Source organism: Podarcis cretensis (assembly GCF_951804945.1).
Source record: "Podarcis cretensis genome assembly, chromosome: 16".
NCBI lineage: Eukaryota > Metazoa > Chordata > Lepidosauria > Squamata > Lacertidae > Podarcis > Podarcis cretensis.
This window is the reverse complement of record NC_137186.1, coordinates 31294924-31321234: the sequence shown is the minus strand read 5'-3', so window position 1 is coordinate 31321234 and position 26311 is coordinate 31294924. Positions and strand designations below refer to the sequence as shown.

The following is a 26311-nucleotide window of genomic DNA, read 5'->3' as shown; positions in this document are numbered from 1 at the left end:
GCTCAATGGACCAATAGTCTGACTCAGTATAAGGCAGAATTCTACGTTCCCCCTAAATGTATGCATCTGAAATTGCTGGAGTGGACAGAACGGGGAGAGGCAAATAATGGAAAATCCAATTAGGGTAAAAAGTACTTAGAGTTTATATTCTGCAAACGGTTGGGTCCCATGTCAACAACACAGGGCATGGACAGAAAGCTTCTTCCCCCTCCCTGCGGGCCGTTTTATCCATTTGTCGGATTAATAATTCAAGTGGCTCCACGATGCTGTTGGCAAGGCTTTGATGAGCAGGCCTCCAGCCGCTGGGACATGCATTTCCTGACCTCCTTTTTGCCACCGACTCAAAGGCAGCAGAGGACAGATATTGTTGAGGTGCATTTTCCACGGGGGGGGGGGGGGGGGAAGCCTTCCCATGTGTCTCGAACAGGCCATCTGGCCAACGACAGGGGCTCCTGCCGCAGAGCCGCTTGGACAGATGTGCAGAAGGAGGTGAAGCTGGCCGAGGCTGAAAACCTTCTGACCTACACCTGACCCAGCCTGGCTAATATCCCAACTGTTGTCTTGTTCTGAGAGGCAGCACAGATAGGCAGGCTGCATTTGGGCACAAGGAAGCCAAACAGGCAGTTTTCCAAGAGAGAAGGAAGATGCATTTTTTCTTTACTTTTTGGTGTTCCTCTCTGACCTAGAAGCAGATGAAGAAGCAGCAGCAGTAGCTTTGAGCTTTGGGAAGGGCCGGTAGCCAAATCGTCTGACCGGGTAGAAGGCAGATTCTTGTGACAGGCTTTTCCCCAGAGCTTTTCAGAGCTAACAGATGACTTCTCTGTGGCCAGAGTCCAAAGACCTACTTCGTACAAATATTCAGGAGTTTTCACAGGCCCGGGCCAAGCAGGGGCTGGAGAGGGCATATGCCCCAAGCAGGTTATGGGGGCAGCAAAACAGCATGTAATATCAAAAGCTGCTAGGAGACTAGACACCCCAAAGTGTCTCTATTTTCCAGGGACAACCCCAGATTTCTAATTTAATCCCGGAATGTCCCACTGTTGCTTAGGACATGCATATTTTCGTCAGAGAAATGTTGGAGGGTATGGAGTTATGTGACGCCCCCAAAGCCAAGGAGATGAGTAAACTATGCAACCTTTAGAAGACACCTGAAGGCAATCCTGTATAGGGAAGTTTTATAATGTTTAATGTTTTATTGAAGACAGGAGTGCCTGGCGTGCTCTGGTCCATGGGATCACAAAGAGTCAGACACACTAAACGACTAAACAACAAACAACAATGTTTTATTATGTTTTTATATATGTTGGAAGTTGCCCAGAGTGGCTGGGGCTACTCAGTCAGATGGGTGGGCTATACATGGAATAATAATAATAATAATAATAATAATAATAATAATAATAATAATAATAGGACATCCCTATTTTTATTCAGTGCCGGATTTACGTATAAGCTAAACAAGCTATAGCTTAGGGCCCTGCTCCCTTGGGGGCCCCCAAAAAAATTAAAGGGGAAAAAACTGGTTGTAAATTTCCAAAATGTAAGATAAAAAAACAAATAAAATAAAACCTACATACAGCAACAGTGCTTTGTGTTGTGTAGGCTCCTATGATGTAAGTAAATGGACAAAAGTATAAAGATTCACAAAATGTTTAGGGGTATGCGTATCCCTGAGGGGACGCAGGTGGCGCTGTGGGTTAAAGCCTCAGCGCCTAGGACTTGCCGATCGAAAGGTCGGCGGTTCGAATCCCTGCGGCGGGGTGCGCTCCCGCTGCTCGGTCCCAGCGCCTGCCAACCTAGCAGTTCTAAAGCACCTCCGGGTGCAAGTAGATAAATAGGGACCGCTTACCAGCGGGAAGGTAAACGGCGTTTCCATGTGCGGCTCTGGCTCGCCAGAGCAGCGATGTCACGCTGGCCACGTGACCCGGAAGTGTCTCCGGACAGCGCTGGCCCCTGGCCTCTTAAGTGAGATGGGCGCACAACCCCAGAGTCTGTCAAGACTGGCCCGTATGGGCAGGGGTACCTTTACCTTTACCTTTATGCGTATCCCTGCATACCCCCAGAAAAAAGCACTGGGTAGATAGATACAACATCATCTAAGCTCCCCACAAACAATTCAGAATGGATGCTCCTTAAACAGTCAACATCATCTAATCTCTTTGCAAACAAATCAGAATAAATGCCCATGGAACAGGTTATCTGGAAGCACCAGTGAAATCAGACGACTTTAACTTCCAGCCTCTACCTCTTCAACCAGCTGCTTCCAAACCTCTAGTCATCTTCTCCTCTGCCGCTAATATTGCCACTAATAATAAATCAAGTTCCTTTGTCTAGTATAAGGGGGGGCAGTTTTCAGTCTCCTTGCATGTAAAGGTTTGTTCCAAGCTGACTTCTGACACCTTCTGACACCTAAACACAACCGTAATCTTTGCCCACTGAAAAGGGAGCAATGTATTTATCACATTACTGGGGAATCCTGAGGTAAACAGTTGGAAGCTTGTCCAAGCACAGCACATCTGTTGTGGCTTTCTGTCTCACATCTGCTGCTTCTAGGCCAGTCACTTGAAGAATGCAGAGTCCAGAGAGAAAAGAAATCCTAATAACTACTTGCCTCTGTGGGGAGGGAAATCGCCACTTGGGGTTGCCACAAAAAATACCCTCTACCCTGGAATACTCTCACCTGCTGCCCAGCGTCTGAGGACAACCAAGAGGGTCCCCCCTCTGCTGATGTTTACACCGAAGAGGATCTGTAGGGAAGGAGGGGATGTTGCAGATATTTGAGGCTTAAGTCATTTAAGGCTTTAAACACTAGTGTGAGTACCTTTAAAAGGTAAAGGGACCCCTTACTGTTAGGTCCAGTCATGGACGACTCTGGGGTTGCGGCGCTCATCTTGCTTTACTGGACAAGGGAGCCGGCGTACAACTTCCAGGTGATGTGGCCAGCATGACTAAGCTGCTTCTGGCGAACCAGAGCAGCGCACGGAAATGCCGTTTACCTTCCCACTGGAGCGGTACCTATTTATCTACTTGCACTTTGACGTGCTTTTGAACTGCTAGGTTGGCAGGAGCTGGGACCGAGCAACGGGAGCTCACCCCGTCATGGGGATTCAAACCACCGACCTTCTGATCAGCAAGCCCTAGGCTCTGTGGTTTAACCCACAGCGCCACCCATGTCCCTTGTGAGTACCTTTAGGGCTGCCATATTTCGAAAAGTAAAAACAAGGACACTTTTTCCGAAGACCCCAATGTTGTTGAGCCAAAAAAACCGTGATTTTTTGATTGACTTGCATAAGATCCAAGACAAAGCACTGCCTTTCAGAAATTTCCCCCTGACATCAATTCCGCTTTTGAAATCCCAGTAATGTCTGGGAAAATCTGTGCGTGTGGCAGCCCTAGTACTTCAGACTGAGCCCCCAAACAAACTGGCAAATGGTAAATATGCGCCCTGGAACACTGTTCCCCTTAGGTTTTTGCACTTCTTTGAATTTCGCAATATATTTCCCAGTTTTAAAATGCACACAAAATCAGCATCGTAGGTTATAATGTGTACAAAAATCACATATTTTAGAATACAATGCATTCCGTTTACTGTTCAGGGCACCACAACTTAAGAAGGATATCGACAAGCTGGTCTGGAAACCAAGAGCTTTATGATGAACAGTTGAAGAAGTTGGGCGCGTTTAGCCTGGAAAGAAGACTAAGAGATGGCCACGATCAACACCTTCAAATATCTGAAGGCCTGCCACATAGACAATGGAGCAAGATTGTTTTCTGCTGCTCTAGATGGGAGGACCCCAACCAATGGATTCCAGTTATAAGAAAGGAGATCGCGAGTAAACATTAGAAAGAACTTTCTGGAAGTCAAAGCTGTTCAACAGTGGAACGGACTACCTCAGAAGGTGATGGACTTTCCTTCTTGGGAGAGGGATTCTTTGGCTGTGATTCCTGGACTGGAGGGGGTTGGACCAGTTTGCCTTGGGTCCCTTCCAACTCTACAATTTTGTGATACAAAACTTGTAAAAAGATATGTTCCAAAACAATGCAAATGTCTGTAGTCTGTAGGCATATGATACATGTGGAAAAAACAACTGGACTGATCTATTCCATTCCTGTTTGAGGCCCAGTCCTCAAGAACAGTTTCACAGCATTTACTCCCAAGGTAGCACACAGGAAGATAGGACCACATGGGATCCACTCAAGGATAAAACTGGCTGGGAATCTTTCTTCTTCTTCTTTTTTACAAAAAGGTAACTCTGAAGTAGGGGAGAAATAAGATTCAGTTTGTCTGTAAATTGAACCTATCTAAATCACACCTAAATCACAACCAGCCTCTTAATTTTTCAAATAATGTGTACTGTAAGTAATGCATACAAAAATACATACAGCATATTGAAGGAAACTGCTTTGCGAAAATGTGCATATTGGGCAAAAATTGCACCAAACATGTATATATATCAGCAGAAATTAGCAGAAATATATTAGCACTAAAGTGCTGGTGAATTTCATGATAACTTTCTCTTTAGAAAAATGCAAACTCAGAGGTGCCTTAAAATGTCCTCCCACCTAATCCTAAATCAAATCCCACTGGGGGTAAAACTCGGAAAGCAATAATATTTAATGACCTTAGAAAAATAAAAAGGTGGTACTTCATTACTCATTCATCATTTTTATAAGTTTTCTCCATGTGTCTAATTGTTCAAAAGTGTGCGCCCTGTTAATTTAGCAAGAGATAAAGCATTTCAATGAGCCACTGATGATATCATTAAATAAAATAAAAAGCAGAAGATAACTACGTTAATATTTACATTAACAGTACTACAATCCAGAAAAACCCAAGGATCGATCCCTGCATTTCTTTAGCCTATAATACCATTCTTGAGATAAGCCATATCACAGACGGTTCCCCAGATGGTCTGTGCAAAAGGCAATCCTTTGATGGCATGAGTCATCGTTACAAAGAGTGGGTAGATCTTGCAAAAAGGGGTGGAAAAGAAGTCTCTCCAAATATAGAGACAGCCCTGTGTCTAATCAGGTGCAGGAAAATGGGACAAGCTGATAGTCAGAAGTTCAAGGCTAATTGGGAAAACGAGATCTACTGCATATTTCAGATGCCCACAAAAGACACACGCCAAGACAACAAAGCTTGTATGGCAGAGATTGTGGAAGCAGACATTGCCTCCTGACAACTCCGAAATTTAAATAAATGTTACTCTCCTTGACATTATTTTCAGTCATTTTTTATACAGTCATACCTCATGTTACGTCTGCTTCATGTTACATTCTTTCAGGATACGTCCTGCGGCGACCCAGAAGTACCAGAAAGGGTTACTTCCGGGTTTTTGCCACTCGCGCATGCGCAAACGCGCAAAATGACATCACGCACATGCGCAGAAGTGGCGAATCGCAACCCACCTGTGCGCAGACACGCCGCTGCAGGTTGCGCTCTTTTCATGTTGCGAACGGGCCTCCAGAACGGATCCCGTTCTCTGCCGAAGCACAACAGACTAGCTGCCCGTTCAAAAAGGAGTGGTGCCCTCTCTGGGCATACCAAAGCCCCATCTGCACTATACATTTAAAGCAGTATCATACCACTCTAAGCAGCCCACCCAAGGAATCCTGGGAAGTGTAGTTTCTTAAGGGCGCTGAGAGGTGTTAAGAGACCCAAATGACCCTTCAGAGAGCGAAAATTCTCAGAGTGGTTTCACAGTCAATCCCTCTTCCCAGAGAAATCTGGGTATTATTGCTCTGTGAGGGGAAGAGGGGGGTCTCCTAACGACTCTCAGCACCCGTAACAAATCACAGTTCCCAGGATTCTCTGGGGGAAGTCAAGACTGTTTAAAGTGGCGGGGTGGTATGGATGAGGCCTTTCTCCGATGCTGTTGATGGGACAGAGTCTTCTGTGGCACTTGAGGGCAAGTCAGCCTGTGGAGGGCAGGGCAGGTGGGACACACAGCTTGGGATGTCCAGCACTTAGCCAAATCTATCTAGATTTATGTCTGTAAGATCAGTGGTGCTTCTTTCAAAGAAAAGGCTTTTAATACTGCAGTGCAGTATCTGAATTTTAATAGACCTGTTTTTTAAAAAAATATTTTATATGGTTTTAATTTTCTTCTATTTCAACAGTGGCATTTTCAGCTATTGTCTTTTATGGGTTTCCAGCGTTCTGTATTTTATCCAGGTTGTCTTAACTTTGGTAAGCCACCTTGAGTTCCAGACTAGGGAAAAGGCAAAATATTATTGATAATAATAATAATAGGATGGTTGTTATTCCAGCCCTTTCAATATCCAGGCACTATGCAGATGATAGATGATAGATAGATAGATGATAGATAGATAGATGATAGATAGATAGATAGATAGATAGATAGATAGATAGATAGATAGATAGACAGATGATAGATGATAGATGATAGATAGATGATAGATAGATGATAGATAGATAGATAGATAGATAGATAGATATAGATGATAGATGATAGAGATAGATAGATAGATAGATAGATGATAGATAGATAGATAGATAGATATAGATAGATATAGAGATAGATAGATAGATAGATAGATAGATAGATAGATAGATAGATAGATAGATAGATAGATAGATAGATAGATAGATAGATATAGATGATAGATAGATAGATAGATAGATAGATAGATAGATAGATAGATAGATAGATATAGATGATAGATAGATGATAGATGATAGAGATAGATAGATAGATAGATAGATAGATAGATAGATAGATAGATGATAGAGAGATAGAGAGATAGATAGAGAGAGAGAGAGAGAGATGATAGATAGATTTGCCTTTAAATGCAAACTGAATCTAATTTCTTCTTCATCCCAGAGGCGCCAACTTGCTCCCAAGACTGAGGGGAGCTAATGGAGTGAAAGCAAGCTATGAATACAATCCAGTTAGGGCAAAATGAGCATTATTATTATTATTATTATTATTATTATTATTATTATTAAATTATTATTATTGTGTGGGTCTGCCCTCCATTTACAGTCTTATTGCACTAAGCCCTCTCTATTTTCTGCCACTCTCTTCTGGTACTAATTGGTCATCCTTTTCCTAAATTATAAAGCTGCAATGCTTTGGGTCCCATACCTTTACCTCTTGCTATGCCTCCTTTAGCTCCTTTATTTCCCCAGGCTACAGGAAGAGGCATAACTTGACTCCAATTGATGGGGACCACAGAGTGGGCTTATGGGTTTCAATAAGGCCTCTCCCTGAACACTGGCGGAGGAAGAGGGGGGCAGTGGGGGCGGATCGCCCCAGGTGCCATCAATGGGGGTGGGTGACAAAATGCAACTCGACGCTTTCCATATCCCGCCCTTGTGGGGGGGGGGACCCTGCCTTGCCTCATGAGCAGCAGCACAGCTTCAAGCGTGGCCACACACACACACAACACTGAAGGGGGTGGCATTAGGCGCACTGCCCTCCTGCCTGTGACTCCCAAGTCTACCCCGGGCCGTCGGGGAAAGGCAGGGAGCTGCACTGCTTTGCCGATGGCCTTCCCCCTTCTTTTTGACAGCTTGGGGGAGGCTTGGGAGTCGCAGGCAGGTGGCGCACCATTGCCCCATGCGCTCCCAGGCTGCTGGAGGGGGGCAGGGCACGGCTTTCTTTGATGGGGGGTTGGAGAGAGGAAGGGGGAATTTCAATGTGGGGTGGAGGTGACAAAGAAATTCTGCCCTGGGTTCCACCTGACCTTACTACACCACTGCCCCTGACTTTTGCCTACGCAATGTGAGCATGGCACATTAATCTGCCCAGCAATTTTGCACAATCTCAGGGTGTGTTCCTATTGCCACTTACTCTGCTTCCAGTCCGACTGGAAAACTGGGCAGAGGAAGCCCTAATTTGAACATACTCTTTAACAGTCACCGCACATGCGCAGATGAGCACACATGCGCAGGTGACAGCTCAGTGAATAGGAGCAGGGAAACCCAGTATGCATGACATTTCAGGGCACCCCTGCCCTCTCTCAGATATGAACAACACCATGCAAATTCAGCTTGAAACGCAGCGGGGGAGAAATGACCTTGCAGCATTTCGAGCTGCTAATATTAACGTGCCGTCATGCTCCCTAATTGCCACACAGACAGGTAGTCACACTTATTATTGTGCACTGTTTCTTCCTTGAAGTGCATCTTGAAAGAGTACAGATGCCGGGTGTTGCCTAGCTACAAGACTGGATGCAGATGCAGAAAAATGCCTTCTGTCTCCAGCAATGCTGCTAAACCTATTCTTATCCCACCAAGGCTTTGTGTTTCTCTGTGACTTACTAGCTCAATCCCATTGTGCGTGCCTAGTTGACAGAGGGCCAGTTCTCAAGTTACACCTGTATAAGCAGAATTAGTGGTGACCTTTCTTTTCTCCCCGAAGGCACACAGGACGGAGGCACACAGGACAGCAGTTCTGAAAAATGCAAGGTCTCCATATTGTTCTGAAAAACAACAGATCTCTCAGCAAAACATCTTGGGGTAATATTGGCATTTGATGTGCTGACCTTTATGGCAGAGTCAGGGAACCTTTCTTCTGTGTAGGACCATTGAGCCAATGGTGTGCAGACATCACAAGATTGTAAAGATCTCTGCAAGCCACACAGTCTCTGTGGGTTTCATGAAATTAAGGTTCTTGTGCAGCCTGTGGGTTGCAGGTTCCTTACCCCATTGGTCAAATCCAACATGGCAGACATATTGAGGGTGTGCCTAACTGAACGTTAGTTGCAAACATAGGTTTCGTTTTCCCCCCCAGGCTTTTGAGGAGGGGGGATTTACAGCAGCGGAGGTCCCAACCCTTTCCCATCCACTATTAACTCTAAGTTGCCCCATCTCAAGAAGTCTCCTTTGCAAAGTTCCCGAAGTGCATTTAGCAAGATACATATGCTTTTGGAAGAAGAAGAAGAGGAGGAGGAGGAGGAGTTTGGATTTGATATCCCGCCTTTCACTCCCTTTAAGGAGTCTCAAAGCAGCTAACATTCTCCTTTCCCTTCCTCCCCCACAACAAACACTCTGTGAGGTGAGTGGGGCTGAGAGACTTCAAAGAAGTGTGACTGACCCAAGCTCACCCAGCAGCTGCATGTGGAGGAGCGGAGATGCGAACCCGGTTCCCCAGATTACGAGTCCACTGCTCTTAACCACTACACCACACTGACTCTCCACTACACCACACTGGAATTCTAATGGAGGGCAGGAGAGAGATTTATGTAGAAGAAGCAATAATGATAGCATCATCAATTGGTTTGTCTGACTCAGAATTGTTTATTCCATGGGTGGCCAACATTATCCCCTTGAGATGTTGATGGACTACAACTCCCATCAACCTCACCCAACATGGCCAATGGTCAGGGGTGAAGGAAACTGTAGTCCAGCAACACCTGGAGGACCACAGGTTCCCCATCCCTGCTCTAAAGCAACCTTCTCCATCCTAGTGTCCTCCATTGACCATGGAGTCCAATGACATCTGAAGGATAGCATGTTGGCTACTCCTGGTATATAGGATAGCTATCTATCTTGGTTGTGCCTAAAATGAAGAAGGCAGTTACTTTGGGAGCATGTGTGCCTTTAATTGACTTATTTATCCCAGCACATAATTTGAGAATTACTGTGCCAAGAACATGGCAGCAGCCCAGCTAGATCAGACAGAAAGGGCCCAACTTGTCCAGCATTCCAATCTCCACTATGGCCAGGTAGTCACTCCTGGGAATATAGGGTGTTGCTATAAAAGGTAAAGGTAAAGGACCCCTGGACAGTTAAGTCCAGTCAAAGGCGACTAGGGGCTTGCGGCACTCATTTTGCTTCAGGCCTAGGGAGCCAGCATTTGTCCACAGACAGCTTTCCGGGTCATGTGGCCAGCAGGACTAAACCACTTCTGGTGCAATGGGACACCGTGACAGAAACCAGAGCGCACGGAAACGCCATTCACCTTCGTGCCACAGTGGTACCTATTTATCTACTTGCACTTTTTGGCATGCTTTCGAACTGCTAGGTTGGCAGGAGCTGGGAGGGAGCAACAGGAGCTCACTCCGTTGCAGGGATTTGAACCACCAACCTTCCAATTGGCAAGCCCAAGAGGCTCAGTGGTTTAGACCACAGCGCCACCCACGTCCCTGGTGTTGCTATATGCCAAGTCAGACTAGTGGGCCACCTATCTCAGTATTGTCTACAACCTTTTTTATTTTTTCATAAGGGCCACGCAAGCTTATAGCAGGTCAGACTATTCATCCACCTAACCCAGTATTATCTACCCTAGTGACAGTCAACGTGTTGTCCTGAAGATGCTTTGGACTACAACTCCCATCATCATCATCATCATCCCTGATCATTGGCCATACTGGCTAGTGCTGGTGGGAACTGTAGTCCAACATCTGGAGAGCACTGCCTACCCCGGTCTACCCTGGCTGACAGTGGCTCTCCGATTCCCCCAGTGGTGCCAGGGATTGGACCCAGCCATAGGAAGCTGCCTTCATACCAAATCAGACATTTGGTCCACGTACTGCAAGAAGATCAAACCTCTCCATTCTGAAGGAAATCAGCCCTGAGTGCTCACTGGAAGGACAGATCCTGAAGCTGAGACTCCAATACTTTGGCCACCTCATGAAAAGAGAAGACTCCCTGGGAAGGACCCTGATGTTGGGAAAGATGGAGGGCACAAGGAGAAGGGGATGACAGAGGACAAGATGGCTGGACAGTGTTCTCAAAGCTAGCAGCATGAGTTTGACCAAACTGTGGGAGGCAGTGGAAGACAGGAGTCCCTGGCGTGCTCTGGTCCAGGGGGTCACGGAGAGTCGGACATGACTAAATGACTAAACAACAACAACAACAACAAGCTCAGCATTCTTCACCAGGCATGGACAACCTGTTCCCCCACCCAGATATGGTTATACTCCAGCTTCCATGATCCTTGGCCATTGGCCATGCTGCGTGAAACTGATGGGAGTTGGAGTCCAGAAAGACCAGGAATTCCAGATCTTGATATCGATCATGCTGGAAGAACCTCAGGCCTCTCTATCCAGTCCCTCAGGCTTCTCCCCTGGCCATCTTCCTTGGGCTGTGCCCTCCACAACAGCTGGTTCTGGTGCCTGCAAGCCATGCCTTCAGTGAAGATCTTCCTTTGCAGCTTGAGTTCAAGCCAAGCCGCAAAGGAAGAAATGAAAAAAGGGGAGAATGCACGGTCAGGATTCTTTCCTTTGAAGTCAGGTCCCCGAAGACCAGGGTCACAGCTCCTCTGGTTGGTTCCAAAATCAACTGCTCTAAAGCAGAGTCATTTAGCATCTCTTAGAAAGTTCGCCTCTTGACTGGAACAAGCGATTGCCCCAGTCTAGGAGAAGGGAATTGAAGTCACCCCTTTCTCTGCCCCCTAGATTTCATCCTCCTTCTCTCAAGAAAGTGCAATGGCTCAGTGGCTCAGCACACAGAAAGTCCCAGATTCAATGAGCATCAGCAAAGCCACCACTTCAAGTCTGCACTTATCTGCTGTCAGAAATGATTAATAACCAGGAGAGTTGAAGCATCACCCCATTCACTCCCTAGGCCAATTGTGACGGTAATTGCAGAATAAACTATCTTCTCTCTCTCTCTCTCTCTCTCTCTCTCTCTGTGTGTGTGTGTGTGTGTGTGTGTGTGTGTGACACACACAGTCCGGTTTGTAATACCAAATACAAGCTTTTCTTTTCTTGCAATTCCTTTAACCTCTGGATTTTCTGTCCCACCAAACCTTGAACACCAAGCCAAGAGACATTAATTCAACTCTTCCTGTATCTCCATTGAGAATGATTCATGATACTGGAAGGCCAAGCCAGTCTCAGTTCACTCCCTGGGCTGATGCTAAAGCTTAATCACCAGGAACAAAAAAATCTTTCTCATTAAATACACAGAGAGACACACTCCCAGGCTTCGGTTCATCCTAGAACGCCGAATAACAAACCCACATTTTAAAAGGCATGCAGATAGATCAGCCACACACACCAAACACACACATACACCATTTTCTGCTAGATGCTAGAAATACAAAGGCGCAAACGAAATCACAGATAAACAAGTCTTCCTCAGTGGCGTAACGTGGGGGGTGCAGGGGGGGCCGGCCGCACCAGGCGCAACATCTGGGGGTTAGGGTTAGGGGGCGCAAATCCACGGGTTAGGGGGCGCAAATTACTTGTCTTGCCCCGGGTGCTCACAACCCACGCTACGCCACTGGTCTTCCTTGATGCATTCTGGTTACATCAGCCCTTCCAAGCTCATGCAAACAGGCACACATCTCCAGAGAGATGTGTGCCAAAAGGATGCTGAAGAGGTGTGGACCACAGCAAGGAAGGGAAGTATCAAAAAGAAAAGCAACAACAGCATGCTTTTAATGTCAAAAGAAGGATCCCAGAGAAACGTGGGCTGACTGTGACATCTCCACCTGCCTGGCCTGTGGTCCTAAGTCTAGATGCATTCCAGTCCCATCATCCCTGGCCAATTGGCATGATGGTGGATGGAGCCCAAAAACATGCTGGAGAGGTCACAGATTTCCCAATCGTGCCCTAAAGCACCACGAGGTCAACCAAGTGAGGTTGTCTGACCATCCACTGGGTGTGGAGCCTTGCTTCAAAACACACGAAACCCACAACGCCATCGCCAGCATCACACAGAGAGTGGATGCCACCAGAATCCATCATGGGATTTTTCTTCCAGCCATTAAAGAGGAAACAGAGCTCCTTTTTCTCCTCCCTGCCTTCCCCAGTGTCAGCTACCGACACAGGCAGACTGGTAGCAAAATACACACACAAACACGTACAATGAACCTTCCACAAGTCCCTCAAGATTAGGGGCTGACAAAGAGGATGAAGGGGGTGGGGGAGGGGTGGAGAATAGGTTCTTCATTAAAGCAGCAAAGAAAAGGGATGCGCCTCTTTTTCGGGGGAGGCGCCCTGATTTGATACCATCATTTGGGGACAAAAAGAGCCACAACCGAGAAAATAAAATAATAATAATAAAATCAGCCTCACCTGTTTTTCTTCTGCAAAGGGACACGTTGGGAAGCGGCAAGAGATGTCCAGGAGGGGATCGGAGAGGAGGGGAATAAAACGGGAAGGCATTAGCAACGTCCAGCATCAGTCCCAGTAATAATTAATAATAATAATAATAATAATAATAATAATAATAATAATAATAATAATAATAATATAGATGCATGAATGCAAACGCACCCATTAGGAGCCTTACCTGGGTTGACCAGCTTGCTTTTGTATCGTATGGCCGTGCTCATCTTTTCTCTCCTAAGGGATCAGAGGGGATTGCACCAGATGTAGCTTCCTCCGGAGAGGCGAGCCACCCTCTTTTCCGATCTGCTGCTCTCCGTCCGGTCCTCCCTCCTGACTACAAAAAGGTCTCTCTCTCTCTCTCTCTCTCTCTATCTGCATGCGCCTGTCAGCCAGAATCTGCTGCTGCCGCCGCTGCTGCTGCTGCATTAGAGAGGCTGGCCGAGGGAGAAAAATTAAAAAAGGAAGGCGGGGCAGGATGCGGCCCAGCCCTGCCCACAGCCCTCAGCCAATCAGAGCCTCGCCCTGAGCCACCCTATCTGCATCCTCCGCCTCCTTTTCCAGCCTGCAAGCGAGTGGCCAGGGCTGGCCGTGTCTAGAGCATCCTCCGTTCTCCCTTCTGTTATTAGTATTACTCTTTCGCAGACATCAGATGGAAAAGGAGGGGGGGTAAGCGAGGAGCATGGCTCTGGGCCTCCCTTCCAAGTTGGAAGCCCTCAAGCAGCTCGCAAGGAAACAGGTCTTCTGCATGTGTGCGTGTCTAGATGTTGGGTGGTGATAGATAATAAAGTGTGTGTCTGCGTTATATGTGTTTTTATGACACATACATGCATGCCAGTGTGGAGTAATGGTTAAAGTGCTAGGACATTGGGACGCGGGTGGCGCTGTGGGTTAAACCACAGAGCCTAGGGCTTGCCGATCAGAAGGTTGGCGGTTCGAATCCCCACGACAGGGTGAGCTCCCGTTGCTCAGTGCCTGCTCCTGCCAGCCTAGCAGTTCAAAAGCACATCAAAGTGCAAGTAGATAAACAGGTACCGCTCCAGCGGGAAGGTAAACAGTGTTTCCCTGCGCTGCTCTGGTTCGCCAGAAGTGGCTTAGTCCTGCTGGCCACATGACCCAGAAGCTGTACACCGGCTCCCTCGGCCAATAAAGTGAGATGAGTGCTGCAACCCCTGAGTTGTCTGCGACTGGACCTAATGATCAGGGGTCCCTTTACCTTTATCTAGGACATTGAGAGGTTGGGGTTCAAATTCGCAGCCAGCCACGAAGCCCACTGGGTGACTTTTGGGTCAGTTACCCTTGCACAGCCCGAACTGCCTCACAAGGTTGTTGTGAGGGTAAAATGAAGAGGGAGAGAAGTGTGCATACCACCTTGGCCTCTCTGGAGTGGATAGGCTGGATATAAATGTAAGAATAAACAAATAAACTGCTTTTTGGTAAACCGCTCTGAGGTTGTTTCTACAATTGAGCGGTATATGGATTTTATTAAGTAAAAAAAAAGGCAGTGTAAGCCTGTGCACGATTTTTAAAGCATCGCAAGTCTGTTCTGAATGTTTGAGAGATGATGTGTCAGTCACTAAAACCATCTATTTACTACAGTGACAGACAAAGCAGACATTATGGTCTTGAAGGCAGAAGCCGAGGCTTTAATATCTCTGTTTTGCTAGTCATTGTAATTCTCTCTCTCTCTCTCTCTCTCTCTCTCTCTCTCTCTCTCTGTGTGTGTGTGTGTGTGTGTGTGTACAAGAACTCAAGATACACAGAAATGTATGGAAGTTTATTTTGAGGGGGGAAATATTGATATTAGAATATAAGAGGATCAGTAAACGAGTAAAGAAACTAACTGATTGCAACAGCCTTATGTAGCAGGGTTGCCTGGGAGTAAGTTTCTCTGAATTCAATGAGGCTTACTTCAAAGTAGACATAAAAATGCTCACAGTGTTTGCATATTAATATGATTATTAAAGTTAATTCATCAATTGCCTTTTAAACCACTGTTTCAAGGTGATTTGCATCTCTCTCCTTTCTTTGGCGATCCCTCGTAGCCGAGTAAGATTATCATGAACACGGTCTTACCTATGAGTCCATAAGTGACTGTGGAGGCCTATTCTGGATCTACACATCCTTCCACAGTGGGGACATAGGTTTTTCAGGTGGGAGTTTATCACGGTAAGGGTTTTCCAAATGTGCCTTCCTGTTAGCACCTTTCTCCCTTTCGTCCTGAGTTCAAGCATCTTCAAAGCCCATGACACCTTTGGTAAAGGCTGTTATCCAATTGGAGCGCTCGCAGGCCAGTGTTTCCCAGTTGTCGGTGTCTACACTACATTTTTGAAGATTTGCCTTTAAACCTCTTTTGTTGGCCACCAGCATTACACTTTCCATTTTTAAGTTTGGAATAGAGTACAGTAGTTGCTTTGGAAGACGATAATCAGGCATCCGCACAACATGACCAGTTGATGCTGAAGAATCATTGCTTCGACACTGGTGCTAAAAGGCTCTCCTAGTCACTGAAGACACCTGTTCCTCCAGTGACAGAGTTGCATCTAAGAGCATCTCCTCACTACACACCTGGCAGAGTGTGACCCCATCCAAGGTCACTTACCTTCCTCTGACCAGTACAACATGCTTGCTGGACAGCAGCACTAAAACAGCCCTAGAAGACCAATGTGTGTAACCTAGATGAGTTGTAGGTGACATTTTCAAAGAAAAAATACATGCTTGAGACTAAGTCATAGAGTTGACCCATTGAAATTAATGAAACTGAGTTAGTCACACTCATCAGTTTCAATGGGTCTACTCTGAGTAGGACTAGCATTGGATACAACTCAGAGGTGCCTGAACTTGTTAGGAAGTGGAACAGAGCCTTTATGGGCATCCACATTGGAAATAAAACTATTTCCCCCTGGAAATAAACTATTTTCCCCAACCAAACCCTCCATCAAATTAGCAAGGGTTGGTTTCTCCACCTTGGGCAATCTTGCAAATGGCCTATTGGGTTTCAATTGCTTGCATAGGAAAGGGAGATTCTGGCAAAAGAAAAGTATATTTGGAAAGGGACTCGACTGGCGAGCTTGCTCCTAGGACAAGTCTTGAAGATTTAATATTCCCACACACCCCCACTCCGGTGTAACAAGAGTGGAGGCTGGGAATCCAGCATCCCTGTACAACTGTGCTCTCCTGGACACATGGCATGCCAAGTCTATTTTTAAGGCTGGCAGCTTAATCATTTCTAAATCTCAAGCTTGGAAAGGAATTTGCCGCCTCCTCCTCAAACCTGTATTTGCCGAGTGTCGGCAGTGTTGACTGGAGCCGTACAGAACAGCGGGTCTTTTGTACAATTCACCTTGTGGGGGGCGGGTGTTTGACAGCCCACAGCACAGGTTGGGTCGAAGTTTACATCAGCGATCTGTTGGTAGATCATCTGGGTACCTGCAGGAGATCACCAGGGGTTGCTGTTTCAGCAATAGCAACAAATCCACTCTCCTGCACCTAAATTAGATTTCTGAAATGAAGAAGGCTTGCGGGTAACCAGGAGAGGATATTTGTGTGTCTGCATTTTTAAGGACTGTGAGCTCAGCTCTGGTACTGAAAATGAGATTGCTAGGCTCAAGATGTGCTCAGAAGCACCCTGTTCTTTAATTCTAACCAGTGGGGACCAGAGCTGATTGGGAATCGTAGGGCAGATGTCCGGGTGCCTGTTAGTGGGTGGAGCCAAGGAAATGGGGGGTGGAGCCAACTAATTCTGGTTTTGTCCCTATCCTCTCTGCTGAGTTCTATAAAGGCGAACCTGAGACCAAGGAGAATTCCCTAATGCAGGGGTAGGCAACCTAAGGCCCAGGGGCCGGATGCGGCCCAATCGCCTTCTCAATCCGGCCCACGAACAGTCTGGGAATCAGTGTGTTTTTACATGTGTCCTTTTATTTAAAATGCATCTCTGGGTTATTTGTAGGGCCTGCCTGGAGTTTTTACATGAGTAGAATGTGTGCTTTTATTTCAAATGCATCTCTGGGTTATTTGTGGAGCATAGGAATTCGTTCATTTCCCCCCACAAAAAATATAGTCCGGCCCACCACATGGTCTGAGGGATGGTGGACCGGCCCACAGCTGAAAAAGGTTGCTGACCCCTGCCCTAATGGATTGACCTCTACTGATTCTAGCTGACTTCCTTTTGCAGTCCTCTCTGATTGGTAGGTCTTGGAGCTGTAGTAAAAAGGGAAAAGGAAAGTAGATCTACGAAACCTGTGGTGTGCACATCCCTGGCCTGCAGGACTCAGCCAGCCAGTTCTGCGTTTTAAAACTGGATAGTGCTGTTTTCTGTTTATGAAAACAAGGGTAGGCCTGGGATAGCTCAGTCGATAAAGCATGAGACTCTAAATCACAGGGTTGTGGGTTCAAACCTCAAGCTGGGCTAAAGATTCCTGACCCTAATGGTCCCTTCCCACTATATGATTCTATCAGGCACTCAGAACACTTTCCAAGTCACATGTAGGCGCCATGACCCTCAAACCAGAACTAATAACAGTTCCAGGGGAGGGTGGAAAATGAACTGGTCACATCATGGAGAATCCTGTCAGCCTATTTTGAATCTAAGGCTGCTGCAGTTCTGCACATGCTTGCCAAGGAGGAAGCCCTACGGAAGAAGAAGAAGAAGAAGAAGAAGAAGAAGAAGAAGAAGAAGAAGAAGAGTCCCAAATCAAGAGCCGAGCACTTTGCTTTGCATGCAAAAGGTCCCAGTTCAATCTCCAGGAAAGACTGGGAAGGAGCCCTGTCCAAAACCCTAACAATAATTGAGCTTCTTGGGTCGCAGCTCAGCGGCAGGGCATCTGATTTTCACAACAGAATCATCACAGAATTGTAGAGTTGGAAGGGACCCCGAGGGTCATCTAGTCCAACCCCCTGAACCCACAACCCTGAGATTAAGAGTCTGGTGCTCTATCAGCTGAGCTATTTTCATGCAGAAGATCCCTCAGCATCTCCGGGAAGGGCAGGGAGAGAGACACCTGTCTGAAACCCTGAAGAGTCACTGTCGGTCAGTGTAGACAATATTGAGCTGGATGGACTGACTCTGAATCAGACAGCATCACAGGGACCTAAATACCTGAATGATTTATTATAATTATGCGTTTTCTGAGTTCTGACCCAGAAGACCTTTGTGAAAGGGCAAGGCTGAATAAGTTGGGATGCGGGTGGCGCTGTGGGTTAAACCACAGAGCCTAGGACTTGCCAATCAGAAGGTCAGCGGTTCGAATCCCCACGACAGGTGAGCTCCCATTGTTCGGTCCCAGCTCCTGCCCACCTAACAGTTTGAAAGCACATCAGAGTGCAAGTAGATAAATAGGTACCACTCAGGTGGGAAGGTAAACGGCGTTTCCGTGCGCTGCTCTGGTCTGCCAGAAGCGGCTTAGTCATGCTGGCCACATGACCTGGAAGCTGTACGCCGGCTCCCTCGGCAAATAAAACGAGATGAGCGCCACAACCCCAGAGTCGGCCACGACTGGACCTAATGGTCAGGGGTCCCTTTACCTTAGGCTGAATAATCAACTGTTACTTAAAAGAAATTAAAAAAAGGGTTTGGGGGTGTTAGGGGAGGGTAGTACCTCTGGTGGGTGACATGTCCTGCTCCTTCTATGGTACTTTGTCCACCTTTGGTCCCCACCCTGCACTCAGATCTCACCTGTGGCTCCTACAAGCTGTAAACACACAACAGTGGCCACACCCTAGGAATGGCTTTGACTGGCCGGCTAAATCAGGTGAGGGTAACCCTCAGTGAGTTAGGGATTTCCCCAGCATGCAAAGACAGGCTCCAGTACGTTTCCGAGCACAATTCAAAGCGTTGGTGCTGACCTTTAAAGACCTAAACAGCCTCGGTCTAGTATACCTGAAGGAGCATCTCCACCTCCATCATTCTGCCTGGACACTGAGGTCCAGCGCCGAGGGCCTTCTGGCGGTTCCCTCGCTGCAAGAAGCAAAGCTACAGGGAACCAGGCAGAGGGCCTTCTTGGCAGTGGCACCCGCCCTGTGGAACGCCCTCCCATCAGATGTCAGAGATAAACAACTATCTAACATTTAGAAGACATCTGAAGGCAGCCCTGTTCAGGGAAGGTTTTAATGTGTGACATTTTAATGTATTTTTAATCTTTGTTGGAAGCTGCCCAGAGTGGCTGGGGAAACCCAGCCAGATGGGCGGGGCACAAATAATAAATTATTATTATTATTATTATTATTATTATTATTATTATTATATACTTATATTCATGCAGGATATTCATGGTGTGTTCGAGTGGTTGTTGCCATAATCAAATACCACCTTTTTGAAGTGATGCAGTGATTACCGCAGGCCTTCTTCCGTCACCTCTTCCACATAAAATGCTTCCCTCACGACGACGCAAAGAAGAAAAGCTCAGAAAGTTGGCCACTGGCCTGTCGCAACAAATGCATGTAACCAAAGCTGCTTGGAAACCTCTCGAGTTCTCGGTTCAACTCAGTCAATGGGGGAGGGGTGGGAAAGAAGAAATGGAGTCTATATCGGCATGATTTTTTAAAGGCCAGACAACCGCAAAGCCGTTTGAGTCTCTGCTGCGCAACAAAAGGCAACCTCACCGAGTCAGATCCATACATTGTTTGACAGCCTGCCACCAAAAATTTAAGTCGGATACAGACTACATGGATAATTCAAAGCTTGTTCAGGAGACTGTGTCATGGTGGGTTTCCTCCTAGCAAAACACCACAGAAAAAGAGGCCTGCTGCCTGGATCCAACCAAGGGTTCCTCTAGTACAGGCATGGCCAAACATGGCCCTCCAGCTGTTTTGGGACTACAACTCCCATCATCCCAAGCCAACAGGACCAGTGGTCAGGGATGATGGGAATTGTAGTCCCAAAACAGCTGGAGGGCCAAGTTTGGACATTCCTGCTCTAGTACGGGACAGGTAAAGATAATGGGACCCCTGACCGTTAAGTCCAGTCACGGACGACTCTAGGGTTGCGGCGCTCATCTCGCTTCATTGGCCGAGGGAGCCGGCGTACAGCTTCCAGGTCATGTGGCCAGCATGACTAAGCCGCTTCTGGCGAACCAGAGCAGCGCACGGAAACGCCGTTTACCTTCCCGCCAGAGTGGTACCTATTTATCTACTTGCATTTTGACGTGCTTTTGAACTGCTAGGTTGGCAGGAGCTGGGACCGAGCAACAGGAGCTCACCCCGTTGCGGGGATTCGAACCGTCGACCTTCTGATTGGCAAGCCCTAGACGCTGTGATTTGGACCACAGTGCCACCCGCTCTAGTACAGGACAGAGGGAGAGGTAATTTGCAGCTCTTGACTTAATCTCAGAAGACGTCTGCAAGAGATCATTTCAGAGCTATCCTTCCCTCTCTTGGCAGCCTGCTAGATGGGGAGTGGGAGGGCTAAAAGAGAGGGAGAAAGGGATTGTCCCACCCACTTTTTTCTCTAGTCCCACCCACTTTGGCTTTGGTCCTGCCCACTGCTGGTTTTAGTCCCGCCCACCACTAGCATGTGTCTCCAGAGAGAGAGAAAGGCTCCTCCTCCACCACCAGATGCTGGTGAAGCAGATGCTCCCAGGATGCTTTGGGGGAAGTCATGTGACATGGACTGGCTGGATGCAGAGGAGTGGTGGACGTGGGAGGCACCAGCTGGGAGCCCCCAAGGGAAGACAGCTCCGAGTCGGGGGGGGGGGTTGGATGGCGATGAGTGGTCAGTGGGATCAGACTGGGAACAGGTGGTGTCAGAAGGTGAAGAGGCAACAGGAATGAACAGGAAGAGGCTGGGGCAGAGAGCAAGCCAGAATCAGAGGATGGTCAAGAGGCGGAGTGGAGGCTGGCTGCTGAAGAAGACAGGGAATCTCCCCCTCCTGCTGTGACCAGCTCCCCTCTCCACTGGTCTCCCAGAACACACAGAGAGATGAAGAGGGCGGAGCAACGAGAGACAAGACAAAGGAGCTTCAGATTGCTGGGGAAGGACCTGGGCATGGAGCCTTAGAGAGCAGTGAGAAGGCAGGGACCTTCAGTCCTTGCAACTGCCTCATTGGGGCAAGATCAGGCTTCCTCAACCTCGGCCCTCCAGATGTTTTTGGCCTACAACTCCCATGATCCCTAGCTAGCAGGACCAGTGGTCAGGGATGGTGGGAATTGTAGTCTCAAAACATCTGGAGGGCCAAGGTTGAGGAAGCCTGGGCAAGACCTACTGGGAAGATTTGCTGCGATCACTAGGTCTGTTTGGGGTTCTTTGAGTTCACTGACACTAGAAATTTTATTGCTGACCTGCCCCTGACTCCAGCTCCTGACATGCTTTTTTAAAGTGCTATGATACTGCTCTGAATGCATAGTGTGGATGTGGGCCTTCAGATAGAGGCTGCAAATCCTGTGAGTTAGACCTGGGCTACATTTGCACTGGCTCAGCAGTGCCTGGGCTATTTCACCACCAACGGCACAACGGGGGAAGAAAATCTCATCCCCTTCTCTCTTCCCTGCCAACACCACCAGCACCAAGCAGAATCAGAGCACTCAGGAAACAAGTCTATGGGAAGCTTAGAAGAGTTTACATTACTGTGAAGAAAATGACAGCTCATTTCCTCATCAGTGATAGTCCACGGTTTTAATCTACATATCTTTCTTGCCTTTATGGACCCTTTTGATTCAGACCCTGGCTGAAGTTCTTCCCTTATAAGGCTGCAGGCACGCCATACATTTAAAGCACATCCCTCCTCCCCGAAGAACTGCGGGAACTATAGTTTACCCCTCACAGAGGCTACAATCCCCAACACCCTTAAGAAATTACTGTCCTGTTTTCTTTGCAGGAGGGGAATGTGCTTTGAATGTATGGTGCATATGCAACCTAAGAAATGGATTCCCCATTGACATTCCCTGGGATTTTAGGGAACTATTTGTATGCTCAGTGTTTAGGTAATCAAAGACAGTGACTTGTTTATTTTCCCATCAGCAATCCATGCCGAAGATCAACCCAAACTACCACATCAGTTTCAATTTCTAGATGGAGCCAACACCCTGCAAGGGTTTCCCCCATGAAAACACAGTAAGACAACTGTATTCCTTATGCACATTTATTTGGGAGAAAGCTCTGGTGAATACAGACTTGCTCCAGAACACGGGATTGGGCTGCAGCAAAACTACAGAAGGGTGCCATCACTTCCAAAATGAGCAGGGGAGAGCAATTGCCTTGCATATCCCATTTCCAGGGATGGCTGGTGCCCATTTGGACTGGTGGGAAGCAAGGCCAGGGAGCCCAATGGCAGGTGGAGCAAGAGGCAGAGCCAACCATTTCTGGTTTTGGCCCCATATTCCTCCTCTTTGCTGAGTTCTACAACGCTGAGACTTTAGAGGAAGAAGCAACCCTCTGGGCAGGTTGTAAGGAAGGTGGCAAGACAGGTGGGGGCTGGCTGAGGTGGGTGGGGCAGAGCCCAATTTGCCTCAAGGACCAGCCCCAGCTGCCTACTTCTAGACTTCCTAGAGGCATCTGCTTGGCCAGTTGTAGGGGGAGACGATGCTGGACTAGCTTAAGGTTACCAGATTTCTTTCAATGAATCCGGGGACACTTTAAATACAGTGGTACCTCAGGTTAAGTACTTAATTCGTTCCGGATGTTCGTACTTAACCTGAAACTGTTCTTAACCTGAAGCACCACTTTAGCTAATGGGGCCTCCTGCTGCGGCCGCGCCACTGGAGCCCGATTTCTGTTCTTATCCTGAAGCAAAATTCTTAACCTGAAGCACTATTTCTGGGTTAGCGGAGTCTGTAACCTGAAGCGTATGTAACCCGAGGTACCACTGTAAAGACATACATACATACATACATACATACATACATACATACTTCACATTCCGGACATTGATGCTGCAGCGATGGTGGTGGCAGAGGGGTGGCTCATACCTCCTTTCTCCATGAGCCTGGGCAGCCCCTGAGTTATTGGTTCTTTGGTGGTGGTGGTGGGGAAGCGGTGCGCGGCGGATCAGGCATGGAAGGCCGAGGAGGGCCGAGAGCGGCGGCGGCAGCGAGGCTCGGGCAGCGCAATGCCTCCCTTCCCATCAGAGCAGCCCCAATCCCATTCCTACCTTTGTGCAAGCAGGAGGGGGCGGAGATCCCTCAGCTGGGAAGGGAGGCTTCCCATTGCCTAACGGAGAGATCCCTGCCCCTTCTGCTTGCACGCAAGCTCCGATAGGCAGCGTGAAGCCTCCCTTCACAGCTGAGAGATCCCTGCCCCACTCCTGCTTGCACACAAGTAGGAGTTCGGAGGCTGCTCCGATAGGCAGCATGAAGCCTCCATTCACTGCTTAGTTGCTGGGGTCAGGGAAGGTGGAGGCAGCCCAGAAGCTGCATCTTAGAACCCCTGAACCACCATCATATGGGGTCTTCTGAGCAGCTCCTGAAGCCAGCCAGAGCCAACTGCTCCGGGCTGCTGAGACTGCTGCTGCTATGTTTCCCGGGGACATTGGATGAAATCTGGGAACATTCCGGGGATGGAATTTGTCCAGGGACTTATTTGCAAATCTGGGGACTGTCCCCGGGAGACGGGGACATCTGCTAAAACTAAACTAGATTGACACTTAGCCTGATCCAGCCAAGTTCTTATACGAATCAGTCCCAGTGACTTTCAAGTCAGAATTAGGTTGCTGCAAAGCTGCACAGGAGTCTCTTTCTTGCGATTATATAAGAATGATAATAGGATTTAAGGTGGGTTTGTTTTTACACATTTGTGTTTTATTTTGATCAAGGTTCACCAACGTTTTTGCTAACCGGTGAAAGAGTTGTGGATGCCATACACACAACTGTGCATACTTGGGGGATGCGGGTGGCACTGTGGTCTAAACCACTGAGGCTTTTGGGCTTGCCGATTAGAAGGTCAGCAGTTTGAATCCACGCGATGGAGTGAGCTTCCATTGCTCTGTCCCAGCTCCTGCCAACCTAGCAGTTCAAAAGCATGCCAGTGCAAGTAGATAAATAGGTACTGCTGCGGGGGGAAGGTAAATGGCATTTCCGTGCGCTCTGGTTTCCGTCATGGTGTCCCATTGTGCCAGAAGCAGTTTAGTCCTGCTGGCCACATATCCCGGAAAGCTGTCTGTGGACAAACGCCAGCTCCCTCAGCCTGAAAGCAAGATGAGTGCCACAACCCCATAGTTGCCTTTGACTGAACTTAACCATCCATGGGTCCCTTAAAAAGGTAAAGGTAAAGGACCCCTGACAATTAAGTCCAGTCACAAACAACTCTGGGGTTGCAGCGCTCATCTCGCTTTACAGGCCGAGGGAGCTGGCATTTGTCTGCAGACAGTTTTTCTGGGTCATGTGGCCAGCATGACTACACCGCTTCTGGGGCATTGGAACACCAAAACCAGAGCAGAGCACGGAAACGCCGTTCACCTTCCTGCCAGAGCTGTACCTATTTATCTACTTGCACTTTTTGGCGTGCTTTCGTTTTGTGTTTTTTTTTTTTAATGATTTTTATTCGTTTTTCAAACAGATAACAAAAACAATACAAAACAATATAATTTCCAACCCATCGTTTCGTACCCTTCTTTCTTTTGACTTCCCCATACCTCCCCATCCCTGCATCCTTGTTTAATGGTTCTTTAGCAACCCTTAGGTCCATTATCTTAATTCCTTTTCATAAAAGTTCCTTTAGTTTTTTTGATTACTGCTGCGATTCTTTACCTCTTACCCCCTGACATCTTAACATTCCTCAATTTTACAATTATTTTTAAGGTATATTTTAAATTTCTTCCAGTCCTCTTCCACTGTCTCTTTCCCCTGGTCACGGATTCTGCCCGTCATCTTGGCCAGTCCCATAAAGTCAATCACCTTTGTTTGCCATTCTTCCAGAGTAGGTAGTTCTTGCGTCTTCCAATACTTTGCCAGTAGAATTCTTGCTGCTATAGTGGCGTACATAAAAAAAATCCTATCCTTCCTTAACACCACTTGGCCAACCATGCCCAAAAGAAAAGCCTCTGGTTTCTTAGGAAAAGTCCACTTAAGGACCTTCTTAATTTCATTATAGATCATTTCCCAGAAAGCTTTAACCTTTGGGCAGGTCCACCAAAGGTGGTAGAAAGTGCCTTCAGACTCATTACATTTCCAACACTTATTATTAGGCAAATGGTAAATTTTTGCAAGCTTGACTGGGGTCATGTACCACCGATAGATCATTTTCATAATATTTTCTTTTAAAGCATTACATGCAGTAAATTTGATACCGGTGGTCCATAACTGTTCCCAGTCAGCAAACATAATATCATGACCAATATCTTGTGCCCATTTAATCATTGCTGATTTCACCGTTTCATCCTGTGTATTCCATTTCAACAGCAAGTTGTACATTTTTGATAAGTTCTTAGTATTGGATTCCAACAGTTCTGTTTCTAATTTTGACTTCTCTTTCTGAAATCCTATTTTCCTGTCCTGTTTAAATGTCTCATTTATCTGATGGTAATGCAACCAATCTCGAACCTTAGGCTTTAGTTTCTCATAACTCTGAAGTTTCACCCTTTCACCATCATATTCTAGAATCTCATGATATTTTGGCCATTTAGAGTCCATATTAAGCTTTTTTACTTCCCTAGCTTCCATTGGTGACACCCACCTAGGGGTTTTACTTTCCAGCAGATTTTTTGGCGTGCTTTCAAACTGCTAGGTTGGCAGGAGCTGGGACAGAGCAATGGGAGCTCACCCCGTTGCGGGGATTTGAACCACTGACCTTCCGATCGGCAAGCCCAAGAGGCTCAGTGGTTTAGACCACAGCACCACCAGCATCCCTAGGGGTCGCTTTGATACTTGAACACCCCACACTCATGCCTAACCAGTTCCTGGAAACTGCAGGAGAGGAGAGTACAGTACTCTTGTGTTTGGGTCCTGCTTGCACGTTCCCCACAGTCATCTGATTGGCCGCTGTAAGAACAGCATCCTGGCCTAGATGGGCCATTCTCCAGCAGGCTCTTCTTATGTTTTTACTAGCATTGTGTTTTCATTCTCCACCCCCACCCCACCAACCAAATTTTGGGGGAGCAGGGTCAGTGACTTTCCTGGAGACTGCGGCTGGAGAGGGAAGAGGGGTAGGTATCCTGTGGTCCTCCAGATGTGGCTAAACTTCAACACCCATCTGCCCCAGCCAACATGGACAGTGGTCAGGGGTGATGGGAGTTGTACTCCAACCACAACTGGAGGGCTACAGGTCCCCCATCCCCGGGTCTTTACAGATACAGCCGACGTATTTTGTTTAGTGAACCAAAATAGAAGGATTTTAAAAAACCACACGCTTTACCTCCCC

General features: G+C 47.3%; 1 protein-coding gene across 1 annotated transcript in view; it reads right to left on the bottom strand.

The window, feature by feature from the left end:
- Positions 1–13445, bottom strand: part of SEPTIN5 (septin 5) — a gene marked incomplete at its 3' end in the record, with an annotated part of 86307 nt that extends 72862 nt beyond the window's left edge. Inside the window, exons 1-2 of the mRNA XM_079956962.1 lie at positions 13211–13445; positions 12994–13004 (exon numbers count right to left, since the gene is read on the bottom strand). Coding sequence (XP_079813088.1) covers positions 12994–13004; positions 13211–13253 — 54 coding nt within the window. The 5' untranslated portion in view covers positions 13254–13445. The remainder of the gene's footprint in view (positions 1–12993; positions 13005–13210) is intronic.
- Between the last annotated feature and the right edge of the window lie 12866 nt (positions 13446–26311).